At 36.0% G+C, this 17,022-nt stretch overlaps 1 protein-coding gene across 3 annotated transcripts in view; it reads right to left on the reverse strand.

The window, feature by feature from the left end:
• Window positions 1-17,022, reverse strand: part of LOC146002791 (uncharacterized) — a 290,039-nt gene that overhangs the window by 244,201 nt on the left and 28,816 nt on the right. The window contains exons 4-5 of one of the 3 annotated variants that reach the window (XM_083140734.1): window positions 6,736-7,457; window positions 3,139-5,190 (exon numbers count right to left, since the gene is read on the reverse strand). The exons of 1 other annotated variant lie outside the window; for it this stretch is intronic. In XM_083140734.1, coding sequence (XP_082996860.1) covers window positions 5,147-5,190; window positions 6,736-7,457 — 766 coding nt within the window. In that variant the 3' untranslated portion in view covers window positions 3,139-5,146. One more of the 3 variants, XM_083140732.1, reaches the window with a different exon arrangement.

Genomic DNA, 17,022 nt, shown 5'->3' on the forward strand with positions numbered 1-17,022 from the left:
GAGAGAAAAATCCTACGTCAAATCTACGGACCTTATATCAGGGAACTGAATGGCAAAGAACAAAAAATCAAGAGCTCTATCAGTTATACCAAGATGATGGCATAATTAAATTTATAAAATTAAGTAGGCTAAGTTGGGCAGGTCATATGCGTCTCAATGCAAAAGATCCAGCAAGAAAAGTGCTTGTCAACCTGGAGGCAGACGACCTAAAGGAAGACTGAAGTTGATGTGGGAGGAGCAAGTTGAAGAGGATTCCACAAGAGCTGGGTGTAGTAACTGAAAAGCTGTTGCCGCCAGACGAGATGAATGGCAGACTCCCTTGAGGTAGGTCACGGCCCCTCCTGGGCCATAGAGCCACAAAAGTACATATATACACTTGTGTTCATCTATTTAAGTGCTTAACTTACAACACCCTCAGTTTTCCATTTATTGTATGTATGCTAATTGTGAATTGTTCTCTTTCAGAGTGGATATTCTCGTGTGTGCATACTGGGCATTATATCAAAGGGAAATGATAATATGGATGTTCTTCCGTTTGCACAACTTTCAGGAAAGGAAGGGGTGAAATGATTTGTTACACTGGCAGTAGTAAACTTATACCCAGGCATATACTACATACTCGTTACACATAAACAAAATATAATTAATTATTTTTTCTCTTATTTCCAAATGATTTAAGAGAAGAATATATCTGATTGCATAACCCTCAAGGGGAAAATTGTCTTGCATAATTCCTAGCGAATTACTCTGCAGTTGTCTGTGATTACCTTTCGTATTTAAAATGGGGAAGTGATTTATTCTCCCACTTATTTGGATTTTAGATAGGTGTTTAGCTCCCTCACCAGTTGTGAATCATCAGTTTTACTTTGGTCTTGGATGGTGAATTTGATCTTTTTTATTGATATATACTTTCAATATTCTAGTTTGGTATTCTCCAATTCTGTATTCCACCATTGATTGATTGATTTGCTTTAATTTACTTCGCTTATCTGCCACTTTTGGCTAATTGCGAAGATGGGGATGAGTGATGATACAGAGTGGCTACAGACAAGCAGAAATGAAATTCCCTGACTTTTCTAGGTTTTCCAGGACAAAAATTTAGATTCTTCCCTGACAATTATAAACTAAATATATGTTTTTCCAAATGGAAATAAGAATGTCATAGAGATCCAGGTATATTAAGGACCTATATTAGCTTCCACGAATTTGACTTCATTTCTCTAGGATTTGCATTCAAACTGCAAAATAGTGAATTTGTAAAATTATTACTATTCACAAGTTAGGGAAGAAGTATGGGTTTTTCATATGCAGCCAGTTTTGAATATAATATTTGATTATTTTTAAAGTTAACGACTAAATGAGATTAGAGTGAAGTGATTGATGCAAACAGGAATTTTGTAATTTTTCAATCTCTTTAGCCTTTTTCGTTATTATACAGTTGACATTTCCACTGAGGTTTGGAACCTTCTGCTTGCAAGAACCATGAGTGCAGACTCGTTTTTCAAGGCACAAACCTACTTCTCTTTTCTATGTAAAGCAAACAACTTAACCCTTGCACATAAGTAAAATAATTGAATCATACAAAACAAAGTGTCATATTTCCTTACATTATCAATGGGACTTCTCCTTCAGTACAAACATTCACAGTATATCCAAGTGAAGTACTGTGAAATGCCAACATGCAGTTATACCATTACTACTGGCAAAAAGGGTATATATATATATATATGTATTAAAAATTAAATGCAAGCAATTTATTCCAAATTGGTGTTATTCTTTATTTAATTTTACTATTACTATCCCAAAATTCACATTTTAATTTTAGCGCATGTTGTGGTAAATATACCTAAAATTATACCTTCATGGTGTTTTTAAACTACAGTTTAAATTATAGGTTACGTGGAGTATATATTTTCATGATAGTTTGATATGTTGGATCCAATTTTTGAGGAAGTTATTTTCCATTATTTCTCACTCGACAAATGCCGATGTCACGACTCCCCTGTGGTGATAGGTGAGCACTCAATCTCCACCAAAATCGCACTTAGCTCGGTGATTCAAAACACTTCTCGTGTGACAAATTCTGATGATGCGGCTTCTGTTTGAACCCTGCTACATTGCTCTGTGGTGTAAATTGTTCTCATAGAAGAAAGTTCTGGGAAATATTTGATTGAATGTGGCTCTCAGAATTATTCCATGTACAAAATGCAGTATAGTTTTCTAAGAGTGTGCGGGACAGAAACTTTTTGGTTGGGATGGGAATTTTTTTAAATTCTGGCATTCGGGATTTGAAAAATTCACAACTTCCCAAATTTCCCAAAGCTCTGGAAATCTCGAATTCTACATGTCATTTTCACCTTAAGTGATAGTTTTTGCATTTCTGGAAAAAAAAACTAACAATTTCCGGTAAGTTTCAGACACTTACAATGCAGAAAACATCAAGAATTAACGGCTTTTTAAAATGATCATTTGGTATTTCCTCACTGCTCGGGATTCCGAAAAGTCAGGAAGTAATTTCCTGAAGTCTGAATCGGGCCAGTTAATGTTCTTTCCGATCCCGGTCCCGACTTTCTTGGATCCCACACACCCCTATAGTTTTCTCTTGGATAAAATGTTGGAAAACTTGTGTGTTCTAGATAAACAAATATGGCACATTTTGTTTCTTTAAGCCTAAAAAAGACATGAATGTTGGATTTCAAGGTATTTTTCATTGTTGAAGCACATTTCTAAAATCAGGAAAAATGCAAACAATTCAAATTTAATGCCAAATTCTCGTTATTTCGCTACTTCAAATGGGTGAAAAATGTGTTAACACATCACTGCATGTTCATAAACACTACTTCGCAGCAATTGACATTTTTTACTATTATCGAGTTTGCGAAACATCAAGGTCCCTACTAATTGGAACTTACTTTATAGATGCCCCTCGTATAAATCAGTAGATGAAAAGTGAAAATTTAGGAGGTCTGGCAGAGGAAAGTCAATTACTGAAGAAAGTGATATGCTTTTAGAATTGAATGATTCGAGTAATTATGATATTAAAAAAAATATGTATTTATTGTAACTTTATTTCATAACATTGGACATTCCAAGAGTTTAAACAGACAGGGCTGAAATTGGGGGGGGGGGGGGGCGTGAATTGCAATACTGGTGTTGCAGAAAACTTTATGTTGGGAGCATCATGCACTTGTCAAATTTATATGACGTTTACCAATGCAGATATCTGTTTTACTTTTTTGTGACATTATTCAACATACATATCACGATTTCATGGATTCTTCTTGACATGGAATTAGAGTTGCATCTGATAAACATCGTAAATGACAAAAAGTTAAATACTGGAAGATTCAAGAAACATTGGATTCATGAGAGTGCAATGCATGTGATTTTGTCGGATGTCGCAGAATGACAAGTATCGAACTACTACGTTCGACAAAACTCACACGCATATAAGGAGCCAAAAAGTTTGTTCAATGAAATGTTGTACCAGACCAGACAAACTCAGATGTATGAGGTTCTGTTTATGCATGGAATTTTTCTCAGATGTTGCAGCCTGAAGACATCCAACAAAAATCAATTCCATAAGAATGTCATGCATACAATTTTTGTCGCACATTGTAGTGAACATTTTGTCAAAGTTCAACATTAGTCAGACAATGATATCTAACAAAAATCGTATGCATCAATGGGGCCAAAATGTTCATCCGACAAATGCTGTACCACGGCATTCAAAAAATTACAGGTTTGGATAGCGCACTTTTTGTTACAGGTGTATAGCACCGTTTTTGTTTCCATGTTCCTTCAGAATGTCCGACAAAATGCCATGCTACGACGTCCAACAACTATCGGACAGTGCGACAGTGGTAATGCCCCTCCCCCACCTACTCTCCAATTGTTGACTGTTCTGTCCCTTTACTACTTCCATACAGACAAGAAAAATGATAATTCAATTCATTTTCCACATGATATTTAGAGGCATATCAAATTTTTCTACCCCTCCAGAAATTTCTTTCTCTCTCCCCCCCCTCATCACTGGTTTCTATTCTGGTGATGTGGTTGTGTTGTGGATAATAAGGGCCCGAGATTTAGCAATAAGATTTCCTGTACCCATGCAGCACTACATATCATCTTTCAAACCAAACGAGTGGCACATTCATTCCATGAAAAAAATGTCAATAAAGGTAAAATTCCTTGACTTTTCCAGGTCTGTCGCCACACTGGTGATATGATGAAATTGATGAATGGACACGCACGAACATCCATGACCAGGCTAGGACTTCAACCCGGGACCCCTGGCATCGTAGCTGTAACCCTCCAGTCTGTGCTCCTGGCATTAATGGTGAGACAGACAAAAACACTTGGAAAAGGAAAATTTGGGGAGTTCGTTAATTTTGGAAGCTTCATCAGGTGTTGGGTGTTCTTGAATTGCTTTTCATTTTGAAGGCGACCTCACCACTGGCGAGCCATCTCATACCAAGGAAATATGTGTGTGTGTATATATAAATCTTAATTACCAATCCTCCTCCTCATCTCACATATTGCAGCATGGTGTTAAGGTGTATTTTTTTTTAATATTTTATAAAAAAATATATATGTCATATACATGTTAAATTTTAAGGAAAAATTACCATACCGAAAATTGAAGGCATGTCATTATTATTTACCATTGTGGGCACTACTGGATAAGTAGGCTCATGGCGAGTAATAATGGAAGAAAACATCAGTTGTGAGCACAGGACTAAACACAAGGGTGTCAAGTGTCGATTCGACAGAAGTACTGGGATGTTATTGCAATTGATTTATACAGGGAACTGTGTTAGTGAGAGCAAGCTGTTTGTGTTCTTTTCCTGATATAATTACCAATCATTTGGAGTATTGTGTCTGAACAGTAGGTGCCAGGCTGCTTAGTTGTGCTTTGTTATTTTGAGGGAAGAAAAAAAGGAAAGGTTTCTTCATCACTACTGAATCTGTGACAAATTGTAAGTAGAAATAAGGCGTTGAATGTATGTTTTCAGGAGGGAGCAATGGGATTTTGCCTGGTGTCCTGGTGGGCCGGCCAGTCCAGCCCTGGAGGCAAGTAATGGAATTTGTAAGGTCTGCATTCCAAACCGATGAGAACATCCTGTCTCCGTAATATGATCTTCTTTTATAGGTTTCTTCGACTTTTCATTAACAATTCAACATACCTCCCTGTCAAGATGAATCATGTATTAGCAATAAAACATGTAATTACCAAATATCAGTTATCAAATAAATGGATATACTCATCAGAGAAATAAATTGATCTACGTCATTGAAACTAAAGCAGAAAATTATGTTGTGACCACCAATATGTACACATCTCACATACCTACGCATTCTAAATTTGTAATGAAAAAATTTACAATTTGGACACACGCAACTTTTTCCAATTTTTTCCAATTAACATAATTTCAATGAGTTCTTGCAGTGCTCAATGGTACGAAATTCTTGTTACAAAATTTGCAAGAGTATGGTCCACTTTTTGAACAAAGACTAATAGGGACTGGACATGCAGTTAAAAGAGGAATCTGAATCAGGTAGCAAGCCAGAACCCCTTTCTTACAAAGTGAGGACATTACCACTATACCATTTGACCCACAAGAGTTGGTTTGTCAGCTGTATGACACTTCCGTACGTGCTTCTTAAGATGTGGTCTCTGCCGGAAAGACTTTTTACATGTGTCACACTGAAACGGTTTCTCACCAGTATGACTCCTTCTGTGGATTGATAACGTGGATTGATGTCTAAAAGATTTCCTGCAGATGTCACACTGGAACGGTCTCTCACCTGTATGACAAAGCATGTGGACTCTAAGCTGTCTTCTCTCGCTGAAAGTTTTTTTACACTTCACGCACTGAAAAGGTTTCTCCCTGCCAAAATGACCCTGTACATGCATAGCAATGTGTGCCTTCCTCCTGAAACACTTCTTACATATGTCACACTGGAATGCTTTCTCATCTGTATGACACTTTTTGTGACTGTTAAAATCTGATTTTTGTTTGAAAGAAATTTTACACATGTCACACATAAACGGTTTCTCACTTGTATGACGCTGCACATGTGTCTTAATGGAGGATTTATGTCTGAAAGACTTTTTACATATGTCACACTCAAATGGTTTCTCACCCGTGTGACACATTTTGTGGGACTTAACTTTTGATTTCTCACTGAAATATTTTTCACATATATCACACTGAAATGGTTTCTCGCCCAAATGACACCGCATGTGGATATTAAGGTCTGACTTGTGCTTGAAAGTCTTTTTACATATGCCACACTGGAACTGTTTCTTACCTGAATGACACTGCATGTGTCGGTTAAGGTATGATATCCCCCTGAAAGATTTTTTACATATGTCACACTGGAATGGTTCTTCAGCTGAATAACAGTGCATATGATTCTTAAGATGAGATTTACGTCTGAAATATTTTTTACATATGTCACACTGATAAGGTTTCTCACCCATATGACACTGCATATGAGTATTGAGGTAGGATTTCTGCTTGAAAAACATGTTACAAATATCACATTGATAAGGTTTCTCTGTGGTATGACATCGCATGTGCAGGATAAGAAGTAATTTATACTTGAAAGACTTTTTACATTTGTCACACTCTACTGGTTTTTCATGTGTATGACACAGTTTATGGGTGGTAAGGTGTGATTTATGAGCAAAAGACTTTTTACATATTTCACAATGGAATGGTTTCTCACCTGTATGATACCGCATGTGCTGTTTAAGGATGGGTTTCAACTTCAAAGACTTCTTACATATGTCACACTGGAATGGTTTTTCATCGCTATGGAACCGCATATGCAGATTCAGATTTTCTTTAAACTTGAAAGTCTTTTTACATATGTCACACTTAAATGGTTTCTCAGCTGCATGGCATCGCACGTGTCTCTTAAGGTTTGATTTCAGCCTGAATGGCTTTTTACATATCTCACACTCATATTGTTTGTCCATCGTATGAACACTAAAATGAAGTGTTAGTGATATTTTGAATCTAAATTTTTTACCACACACTGAACACTCATACGTCTTCTCTGCACAAGGGGAATGTCTCTTCAGAGAGTTCTTTGTAGCGTATGACTTTTTGCATTTATCACAGCTGTACTTCTTCACACCAATGTATCTCTTCAAGTTGTCACCATATCCATCCTTTTGTTGAGATGATTTTTCAAGCAATGGTGCAGCATTCGAATGGGTCAATAAATGATTTTTCAGAAAACAATTATTCAGGAATATATTCTTGCAAATGTCACATGAAAATGTTCTTTGATCTGTTTGAATGCATACATGCCTCTTCCATGCACTTTCACCAGACAATGTTTCATCACAAATTCTGCAAATGTGAGATTTACTGCAGGTACCACCATTACGGTAATTTATTGTGGATGTTGATTTTTCAATGCGCATAGGTTCCACTAAGTCTCTGGAATATGAAAGAAAAATAACTAATTGTATTTGGCAGCATAAGCTGCAACAGAATAATTCTAATCATGTACGTACTTTTAATATAATTATGAAAAGCCGTTTGACAAAGGAGTAATCAATTTGCAAAGCTATGCACTTATAAGAATTAAATGTACTTATTGAGCTGTAGTAGAACATACACAATGCAATTGAATCAGCAGCTAAAGAAAGTAAAGGAAGAAAACCAAGAAAAAGTAAGTCGTGGTTTGATAATAAACCTTAAAACGCAATAGAATTGAGAAATCGGGCTAGACTAAAGTGGTTAAATAACTCTTATGATATAACTTTAAGCAATTATAATAGAATAAAGTGAAAAGTTAACTGCAAGCTTAGAAGTAAAAAATAAAGAGTTTACTTGAAAAGCAAAATTAACAACATTGAAACAAAGAGCAACAATAAAAATATCAGAGGTTTATATAACTGAGTAAATGATTTAGAAAGGGACGGTAACCTCAAGTAAACATGATAAAAGACAAAAATGGTTAATTTTTAGCTGATCCAAGCGATATCTTACATAGATGGAAAAACTACTTTAATGACCTTCTAAATGTTCATGTAGGGGATAAATCAGAAGTAAAGGAAGTGCATACAGTAGAACCTTTAATGCCAGAACCTAACTTGACTGAAATTAAAGATGCTATTGCAAGGCTAAAGAATAACAAAGCTCCTGGCATTGACTTAATTAAATATGCTGAGAAATTGCTAATATGTCAAATTAATCAACTAATTTGTTTAATATGGCATAAAGAAGAAATTCCTCAACAGTGGAAAGTATCAATCATTGTTCTGCTGTTTAAAAAACGTGATTAAGTAAAGTGCAATAATCACAGGGAAATATCTCTCCTCTCAAAGTAATATAAAATATTATCTAACATTCATTTAACAAAAATAACCCCATAGGCTACTAAAATTGTAGGTGATTGTCAATGTGGGTATATATGTAACAGACATTTCAGAAAAGTGGGAACATATCAAAAGATCCATCAGGTATTTATTGATTCTTAAAAAGCATATGATTCTGTTAAAACAGATAAAGTATGTATTAGATTGAAATACCTAAGAAGTTTGTTAATGGGTTATTTCACGTACATTTAGACATATGAAACACAAACGATATGTTTGTAAGAACAGTATAGCTTTTATCTTCTCCGGGCCTTATACTCTTACAGTTACAAGAGGTGAAAGTTTTCAGGATTTGTTAATGTCGATTATGGTTCTTCTTTGCAGGAGTGTAGTTCTCTAATTCAATAATTATATGTCAGAATGCAACCTTCATAGCTCCCTGATTTTTTATGTAAGCCAATCAAAGTGTGAAGTTTCAAATAAAAAATGCCCGAAGACTTAGTTTTCTCCATTGTTACAAAAACGCTTTTGCATAAACAAAACATGTAAATAACTGTAATACAGTAAATACTTACTGTAATAACATCACATTGCATTCATTAATATTTTGGTCAAAGGCAGTCCTTTGGACTTGTCGCCTTTCGTGTTTCACTAATTCTCCAAGTATGTTCTAATTACTTATGAACAAAAGTTGTGGGGCTTTGATGGCTTGTGTACGAAATTTATGCTAATTTATGAAACACACTTGAATTTTAAACACTGATATTACATATTACCAAAACTTTTCTTAATTTATTATAACTTTCAACAGAGTTAAAAATAAATATATTTACGACTCATACAGGAAAATAACTGCAAGAATTTTTGTGTTAAAATTTATATTTAGAAGATTTACAGACATTTGTATACATGGTAGGCCAATAGCTTGTAAAATAATATTTTACTTTCTTTTAAGCCTCTACTAAAATGGAAAAATTCTATTTTATTTTCATATCTCAAAGCTTCCCAGTTAGTTTTATCGAAACCACCTCTTTAAAAGATGAACGAGCTGACTCAAACAAATCCAATGTCATAAAACATGATGTTGGTGCAGTTTTAAACAATCCAGGTCATGCTACCAAGATGGCCGCCATCCTGTATCTGTAAAAGTATACGACCCAGAGAAGAAAAAATTTGATATGGTTTCTTACCAAGGTCATAGCTACTAGTACTCAAAATATCTTTGAAATCTGTGTCGGTAAGTGACACTTTTATTCTTTATTGGGCAAACTGACATGGAATGACCCTATTATAATAAGAATATGCAATAATAAAAGAAAGTAAAATTCGTGTGGGTATTAGTATGTTTGATGAATTTACAATTGCTCTCTAATTTTGTCTTAGAATTTGCTGTTAGGAAGGTGAGAGAAAATAGTGAGGAACTAAAATTATATGATGTGATTCAGTTGTTAGCACATGCAAGATGATGTGCACTTATAGGGAATGGCATGAATACAATTGAGAATAATGCTAAAATATTTCCTGAGCAACTAAAGAAATACGTTTGGAAGTTAGCAAAGAGAAAATTAAACATATGCTTACAGGCAAAACCAAGTGTAAGTTGGTATAGCAACTAGCTTGAATCAGTTTCCAAATTCAAGTACTTAGGGATAATATTAACAAATGAAAATTATATTAAAGAGGAAATATAAAAGCAGACTTAACTCAGTAAATATGTGTTACTTTTCTCTTCATAAACTTTTATTTTCTTGCATAATATCTAAGAAACAAAGTTAAAATGCACAAAACAGTAATTTTGCCTGTATTATATGGATGTGAAACTTGGTCCCTTACATTGAAAGAACAACATAAAGTACGACTATTTGCAAATAAAATCATTTAAAAATATTTGAACCTAAAAGGGATGAGGAGACAGGTGAGTGGAGAAGGTTACATAATTTTCAACTACATAATTTGTATTCATCTCCATATATTATTACTAGACTGATTAAATCGAGAAGACTTAGGTGGGAAGGCCATGTGGCATGAATGGGAAAGGAAAGAAGAGTTTACAGGATTCCTGTTGGGAAACCTGATGGTAAGAGACCTATAGGAAGGCCAAGACTAAGATGGAGGGAAATCATTGAGATGGACCTAAAGGAAATTGGTGTGGATGGACAAGATTGGATTGATCTTGCCCAGGGTTGATGCAGACGGAAGGCTTACTTTGCTGCAGCTACAAACCTTCACATTTCAGAAGGCTAGAGTGTTCTTAGTTAGTTTTTGAGTTGTAGTGCAGATGCTATATTTAGAAATTTGAAAAATATAGCTGCTTCATTACATACACACTATTGGGAATTATCTGATGCTAAATATATTAACTGAAATGTGAAAAATATTCCTTCAGGTTTGTTTGGCAATTTTCACAATATTCACCCTGCGTAGGTAAAGTTAGAATTTTAGGACTTCTATACTACAGTCGGGCAAAATCACACTAAGTGAGAGTGTGAATTTTCATCTGTGTTGAGCTTTAAGGAACTCTTTATTTTTTTTTTGTAATTTCAATCCAAGATGATGATGTAGGTACATTAACATGTTTATGGAAGGTAGATAAAGAGGTTGATACACACTGATGATGCTGAAATATATTTATAACAGAGTCGAAGGAACACTATGTTGGAGTCCACAAATGTAAGACGTTACTGAATATACAAATAAAAATGCACAATAAACATGTTTTGATAAATGGAAATGTCAAGTGTGTAAAATGAAATGTTGTCGACAAAGAAGATATTTTATTATTCGAAAAGTCCAGTACAGCATGAATATGGCAGGTAATGACACCACTACAACAGAAAATTTACTTACCTGGTTTTTCCCCTGACCCTTCAAATATTCTCTACTAATATACTCAACAGCATTTATATTTCTTGTACCAATAATACAAAGCAACAAGATGGAGCAGTGGTAGCGTCATCGCCTTCTAAGCAAGGTGACCTGGGTTTGATACCCTGGTGAGGCTAATAGCACAGTGGTTCAGATCCCAATTTAAACTGTACGTTTCCGATTAGCCCTACTGCACACAAGGTGGACTTAAAACACCAAATCAACCAACAAATCTACAGGTGGGAGCCGAGACTTGATGACTGAACAAAAGGCATCAAAAGAGAAAATCCAATAGAAGGTTGGAGAAGGAAAAAAAAAACTTCTGAAAATATAGATTGATAAGGAAGGGAAAAGGGGGGGGGGGTGAAAGAATTCTGTTGAGAGCAGCAAGCAAGATATTTTCCACAAAACTCCTTCAATTTGGAATTTTGCTCTCTTGCATTGATCTTCACCTGTCTCATTTGCAATTTCCAGTCCTCTATAATAATTCATGCAAATACTCTGGCTAAATTAAATCAGATCAAATATCACAATGTTTAAAGTTGCATTGAATTAAGTACATCATCATGTCTGTTGTTGTAATATTTTAGACCCTTTTCACATCTCACTTGTCCACTTTCCAATTAGGAAAATGAAGTTCAATCTAATGGTAACACATTCTAACAAGATCTTATATCATGTATCAAGATGTTAATGTCATGGTTTACTTATCCATAATTGCTTTAACAGTTCATCAGGTGCATATGGAAAAGTAATACGATCAGATCCACTATATCTGTGAGATACAATACAGTTTTACTAATATCTAAATTTCAAGTTATTTTATCTTAGTCCTAAATATAATGATTTTTAAGCACCTAAACAAGAAAAATAAACAATTTTAGTTGCACACAACTCAGAGATACAGTTTTGTCAATGAAGTCTTGAACTGATGTTTCCACATTTACAGAACACTGAAAACTTTAAGTTTCCAGTAGGATAATGGTTATTAATATGTATAAATTATCGATACAGATATTTATTTTCCTTTTGAATTCTTGGCCATTTTGATATGTCATTTCACCATCTTTATAGCAATGTGGAAGGTGCAGAAATAAGTGAAGTAAATTCTGAAATGTGTAGTGTTGAACGTTGAATGTAACACACAATTTGTGGGTGTATCACAGAAAATTGACATATATTTTAGGTTTACAGTGAAGAGCGCAAACAACAACGAACATCCTGTTTGAAGCATTGATGTTCTAAGCCCACTTTATGCACAGATAAGATAATCGAGACTGGATCTACAGTTTAAAGTGGAAACTGAACCACTGTGCAATGTACCTCCATCAGGTATCAAACCTGGACACCTTGATTACAGCATCCTGTTTAAGAACATATTTATGACAAATAAATTATTTATTTATGTTAACATAACATATGACAGGTGAATGAGAACAAAGGTCTTGGCTAAAGTCCTGACAATCACATAATATCGTTGAACTTGTGAATTAGTACTGCACCAGAGAAAAAACAAACAATTGAGGAGTGCATAAATACAGTGATTTAATATAATCTTGTATTACATTATTACTGGTTCAGGGTTTCTAACTTCATGCAATGTGAAAGAATGACAAACTTTAGAGCATTTCCATTTATAGAGAGAACTGTTGCAAAGTTGGCTACTATATGTTGGCTCTGAAGTGCTATGTTGCCAAGTTCATGAATTCATTACTTCGAAGATTTTGAAGGCAGACAAATAAGGTGTTATGAAAAATACATTGCAAAATCTTTAACTTCTCTTTATTAAAAAAAAATAACAGTAATAACCACTCAATGATAGTGAATAAGAATACACCTTACACGAAATCATTCTGTCTAGTCTCAAGTTCAACTCTTAACAATTCTATGGAATGGGAGTAAATAATGCTTTGTTGTTTTCAACTCATTTCTGATGTAGCACCATGTAATTTGAATTCAAAGATTATAGACAGGAAACACATATGCATCACGTAGTTGCTGATAGATTAAAAAAAAGGAAAACCATCACTTTGAAAACCATGCCATCCAATTATGACAAGTGTATGCAGCTATCTTGTGTGGCATATATATTTGGAAATTCTACTTTTCCATCACTAATTCACAAAATACAGTATGTTTTAAAAGTTATGAGGGTCCTAAAAAGCTCTAACTTTAAAAGTAATGCTCTAATTACAATGAAATATATTTTTTTTTACACAGACGAAAATTTAAAATTTTGTTCTGCCAACCCTGCAGAATGACATGTGTCCAAGTGATCACAAGACCATGTGATTTCTAGATGGCATTGATACAGGAAAAAGCTCGTTGCAAGTTCTGGCTTGCCGAGTTAAAATCTTGTGTTTTGGTACAGAGGAGGTTCCAAATAAAGAACACCTCCAGCAGACTAGTATCCAGAGATGGCCCAAAAAGTTTAAGTATACGGGAAGCATGGCAGATTTACCATGTAGTGGAGGCCAAGAAGGAGTGGCCATGTGGTGGATGCAGTGCAATAGAGCATGCAACGGAGTCCAAATAAACTCTTTAATGAGGATCCTTCGAACTGGGAATGAAAACGTCTATGTTACACAGTATTTTACACAAGAAAGTGAAAACCAGACCCTACACGTTGAGATTTGTGTATGATCTGATAGAAGAGGACTGTTTGTTTATTTACTTAGTAGTTTACCAAAAGTTTGATATACAGTACTAAATGACCATTTTATACCGAAACAGTAACAGCAGGAAAACAACAACACTAATAACAAAAAAAAAGGATAGAGTACAAGATGACACAGAAAAAAAATAAGATTGCACATACATTGTTAACAATTTTCTGAAACTCTGTTCTGACATGAATATATCAACACTTGGAGGCAGGCTAGGCAGGCTATTATAAGAGTGAGGAAGCCTGTAGAAAAGAGACTGATGTATTTGGTCTAGAAATTAATTTGTGCGGTTGTTACGCACACATTGAAGCTGTAGTTCAAACACAAAATACATAAATACCTTAAGAAAAATATTGTCCATCGCAAGCCACCACTTTCGCCCATCTGTCAGGCAAGTTACTGATTCCGTGGCGAAAGAAGTCCTCATCCTTTGAAGTGATCCAGTCAGAGACCCATTTTTCGATATCTTCTGAAGAAGTGAACCGCTGTCCAATCAAATCGTTATTCATGCAATCGAACAAGTAGTAGTCCGAAGGAGCAACGTCTGGTGAATACGGCGGGTGGGGTAAAACTTCCCATCCGACATTTTCTAAATAGGTTTTGACCGGTTTTGCGACATGTGGGCGAGCGTTATCATGTTGAAAAATAAGTTTATAATGTCTGTTCTCCCATTCTGGTCGTTTCCTGGCCAGAGCTTGCTTCAAACGCATTAATTGTCGTCAATAACGTTCTCCATTAATAGTTTCACCCGGTTGCAGCAGCTCATAGTACACCACACCTTTCATATCCCACCATATGCACAGCATAACCTTTGCACAGTGAATATCTCGTTTCGGTTGTGATGGACCTGGTTCACCTGGCTTCACCCAGGCCTTTTTTCGTTTCGGGTTCTCGTAATGGATCCACTTCTCATGCAAAAAACCCTTTCTTTTCTGTCTTTGAAGCAGCAATTCGCAAATGGTTTTTCGTCTTTCAACGTCTCTGTCTTTCAATTCATGTGGAACCCAATGTGACATCTTTTGAATCATTCCCATGGCTTTGAGGCGTTTGGAAACTGTTGTTTGATCAACGCCTAATGCTTCTGCAAGTTCTTCCTGCGTTTGACACGAATCCTGATCGAGCAATGCTCTCAATTCTTCGTCTTCAAATTTTTTTGGCTGTCCAGGTCGCTCTTGGTCTTCCAGGCCGAAATCACCACTTCTAAACCGTGCAAACCACTTCTGACACGTTCGCTCAGCTAGCGCATGGTCCCCATACACTTCCACCAAAATACGATGACTTTCGGTAGCACTTTTCTGCATGTTAAAGTAATGAAGCAGAACACCCCGCAAAAACACTTTATCTGGCACGAACTGCGCCATGTTCAGTTGACTACAAAATGCTGTTGTTGACGTGTCAATCAACTGCCCTATACTACGAACGATGCACACTGACAGGAGTTTTCAACGCATGTGTGGATACATGGAACTGTGGGACGATACGCTCATTACGCCATCTCTTGTCCAGGCGCACAAATTAATTCCTAGACCAAATAGAAGGGAGAGCCTTGTAGTGGGAATGTCAAAGAGCTTTACATTGCAGGTTGACCCTGTGGGGACTCAAAGATGAAATTTGATAAGCAGAAATTTAGATTTAAAGTTGCCGTTCATGATTTTATGCAAGAATTTCATGTCTGTTAATTCGCAACGAGTGTGTGGTGCTTGGATATTCAAGACAGACATAAAATATTCTATGGTGAGCAATAGCAAGGAAAACGTTGCAGACACAATCTATCTGGGAGAGATTAGTAATGGAAGCCATGGTCCAGATAGCATAGCAGTATTCAAGAATAGGGGTTATAAGGAATTTGAAAAAATGAAAAATATGCTGATGGATGATTGATTTTGGATTTCGGTGAATCTGTACAGAAGACCAAGAAGACACATTGCTCTGTTAGCAGTGTTTGTAATGTACTCATGAAAATTTAGTTTTCATCGATGATGACTCCCAAGATCTTTCCAAGAGGAAACTTTTTGGTGGGATTGTTTTCAAGAGAATTAACAGAATTGAGTTTGTTCCTTTTAAGGGAAATTGTGAGACAGGAGCATTTCTGGGGGTTCAATTCAAGTTTCCACTGATGACACAACACAAGTAGTTCTGTAAGAGCTTGTAACATGAAAAAGGAATTTTGTGAATTAATGTACCTGATTAAATGTCGATGGTGGTGATGCCCTTCAGTCTCTCATTCTTTTCTGTGATGAGGCCATGTTCCATGTTTTGGGGAAAATGAACACACAATTGTCGAATTTGGATGATTGAAAATCCACATGAGTTCGAGATACATAAGTGGAAGAATCCCAAGGTCTATGTGTGGTGCGCAGTTTCCATGTACCACCTTATTGGTCCATTCTTCTTCGAGGAGGACACAGGGAATGGTTCCAGCTACTTGAACTTACAGACATTCCTTGTCCCAGAATTTCATAGGTTAGGCATCATTGTATCCAGTCTAAGAGGGGGATCGTTAGTAGGCTATGACAGTCTTTAGCCACTCGCTTCCTAAGCGAGAGGAACATTGTAAGAGAAAGGGAGTAGCTCTGAAGATCAATGTCAACACTTAACGAAGCAAGGGGCTTGCCACGTAAAATAAGAACAACACTCAAGATTAAATTTCAACACTTCAATTGACTGGTCTGGCAGGGGTGTGAGAGAATGAAAGACAAGGATAGAGGAACGTTCGTTACCTGTAGATCTCGCAGTGAAAATCGACTCGCTGGTTCGTTGATGAAACTCTGATGAACTCTCCTGAAATAAAGCTCCTTTCCGATAGTGTACTACTCCTTGCTGTAACTCCTTTTGTTACGTTCGGTAATCCGACTTTAAGTAGGAGGCAACAACTATTCACGCGATAACTTTCTTTGTACAACGGTTTGTATAATTCCGAGGCACCGACTGTGCACGCGATAGATTTCAGATACCGACTGTGTGAAGAAATATTCTCCTCGTTGAGGGACCGCATCTCTCTATAACGGTTTTCAGTATAAAGTTGTGTTTGCAGTTTCTTTCCTGCAATTCCGGAAGAATTCTTATCAGCGGATTTTTACATCCGCTTAAGATCGCAGGTGGCATTTGCTTGAAAGACGGGCCCTTTTTATGAACTGATTACACTATCGG

Source organism: Lepisma saccharinum, chromosome 19 (assembly GCF_977018435.1).
Source record: "Lepisma saccharinum chromosome 19, izLepSacc3.1, whole genome shotgun sequence".
Taxonomy (NCBI): Eukaryota; Metazoa; Arthropoda; class Insecta; order Zygentoma; family Lepismatidae; genus Lepisma; species Lepisma saccharinum.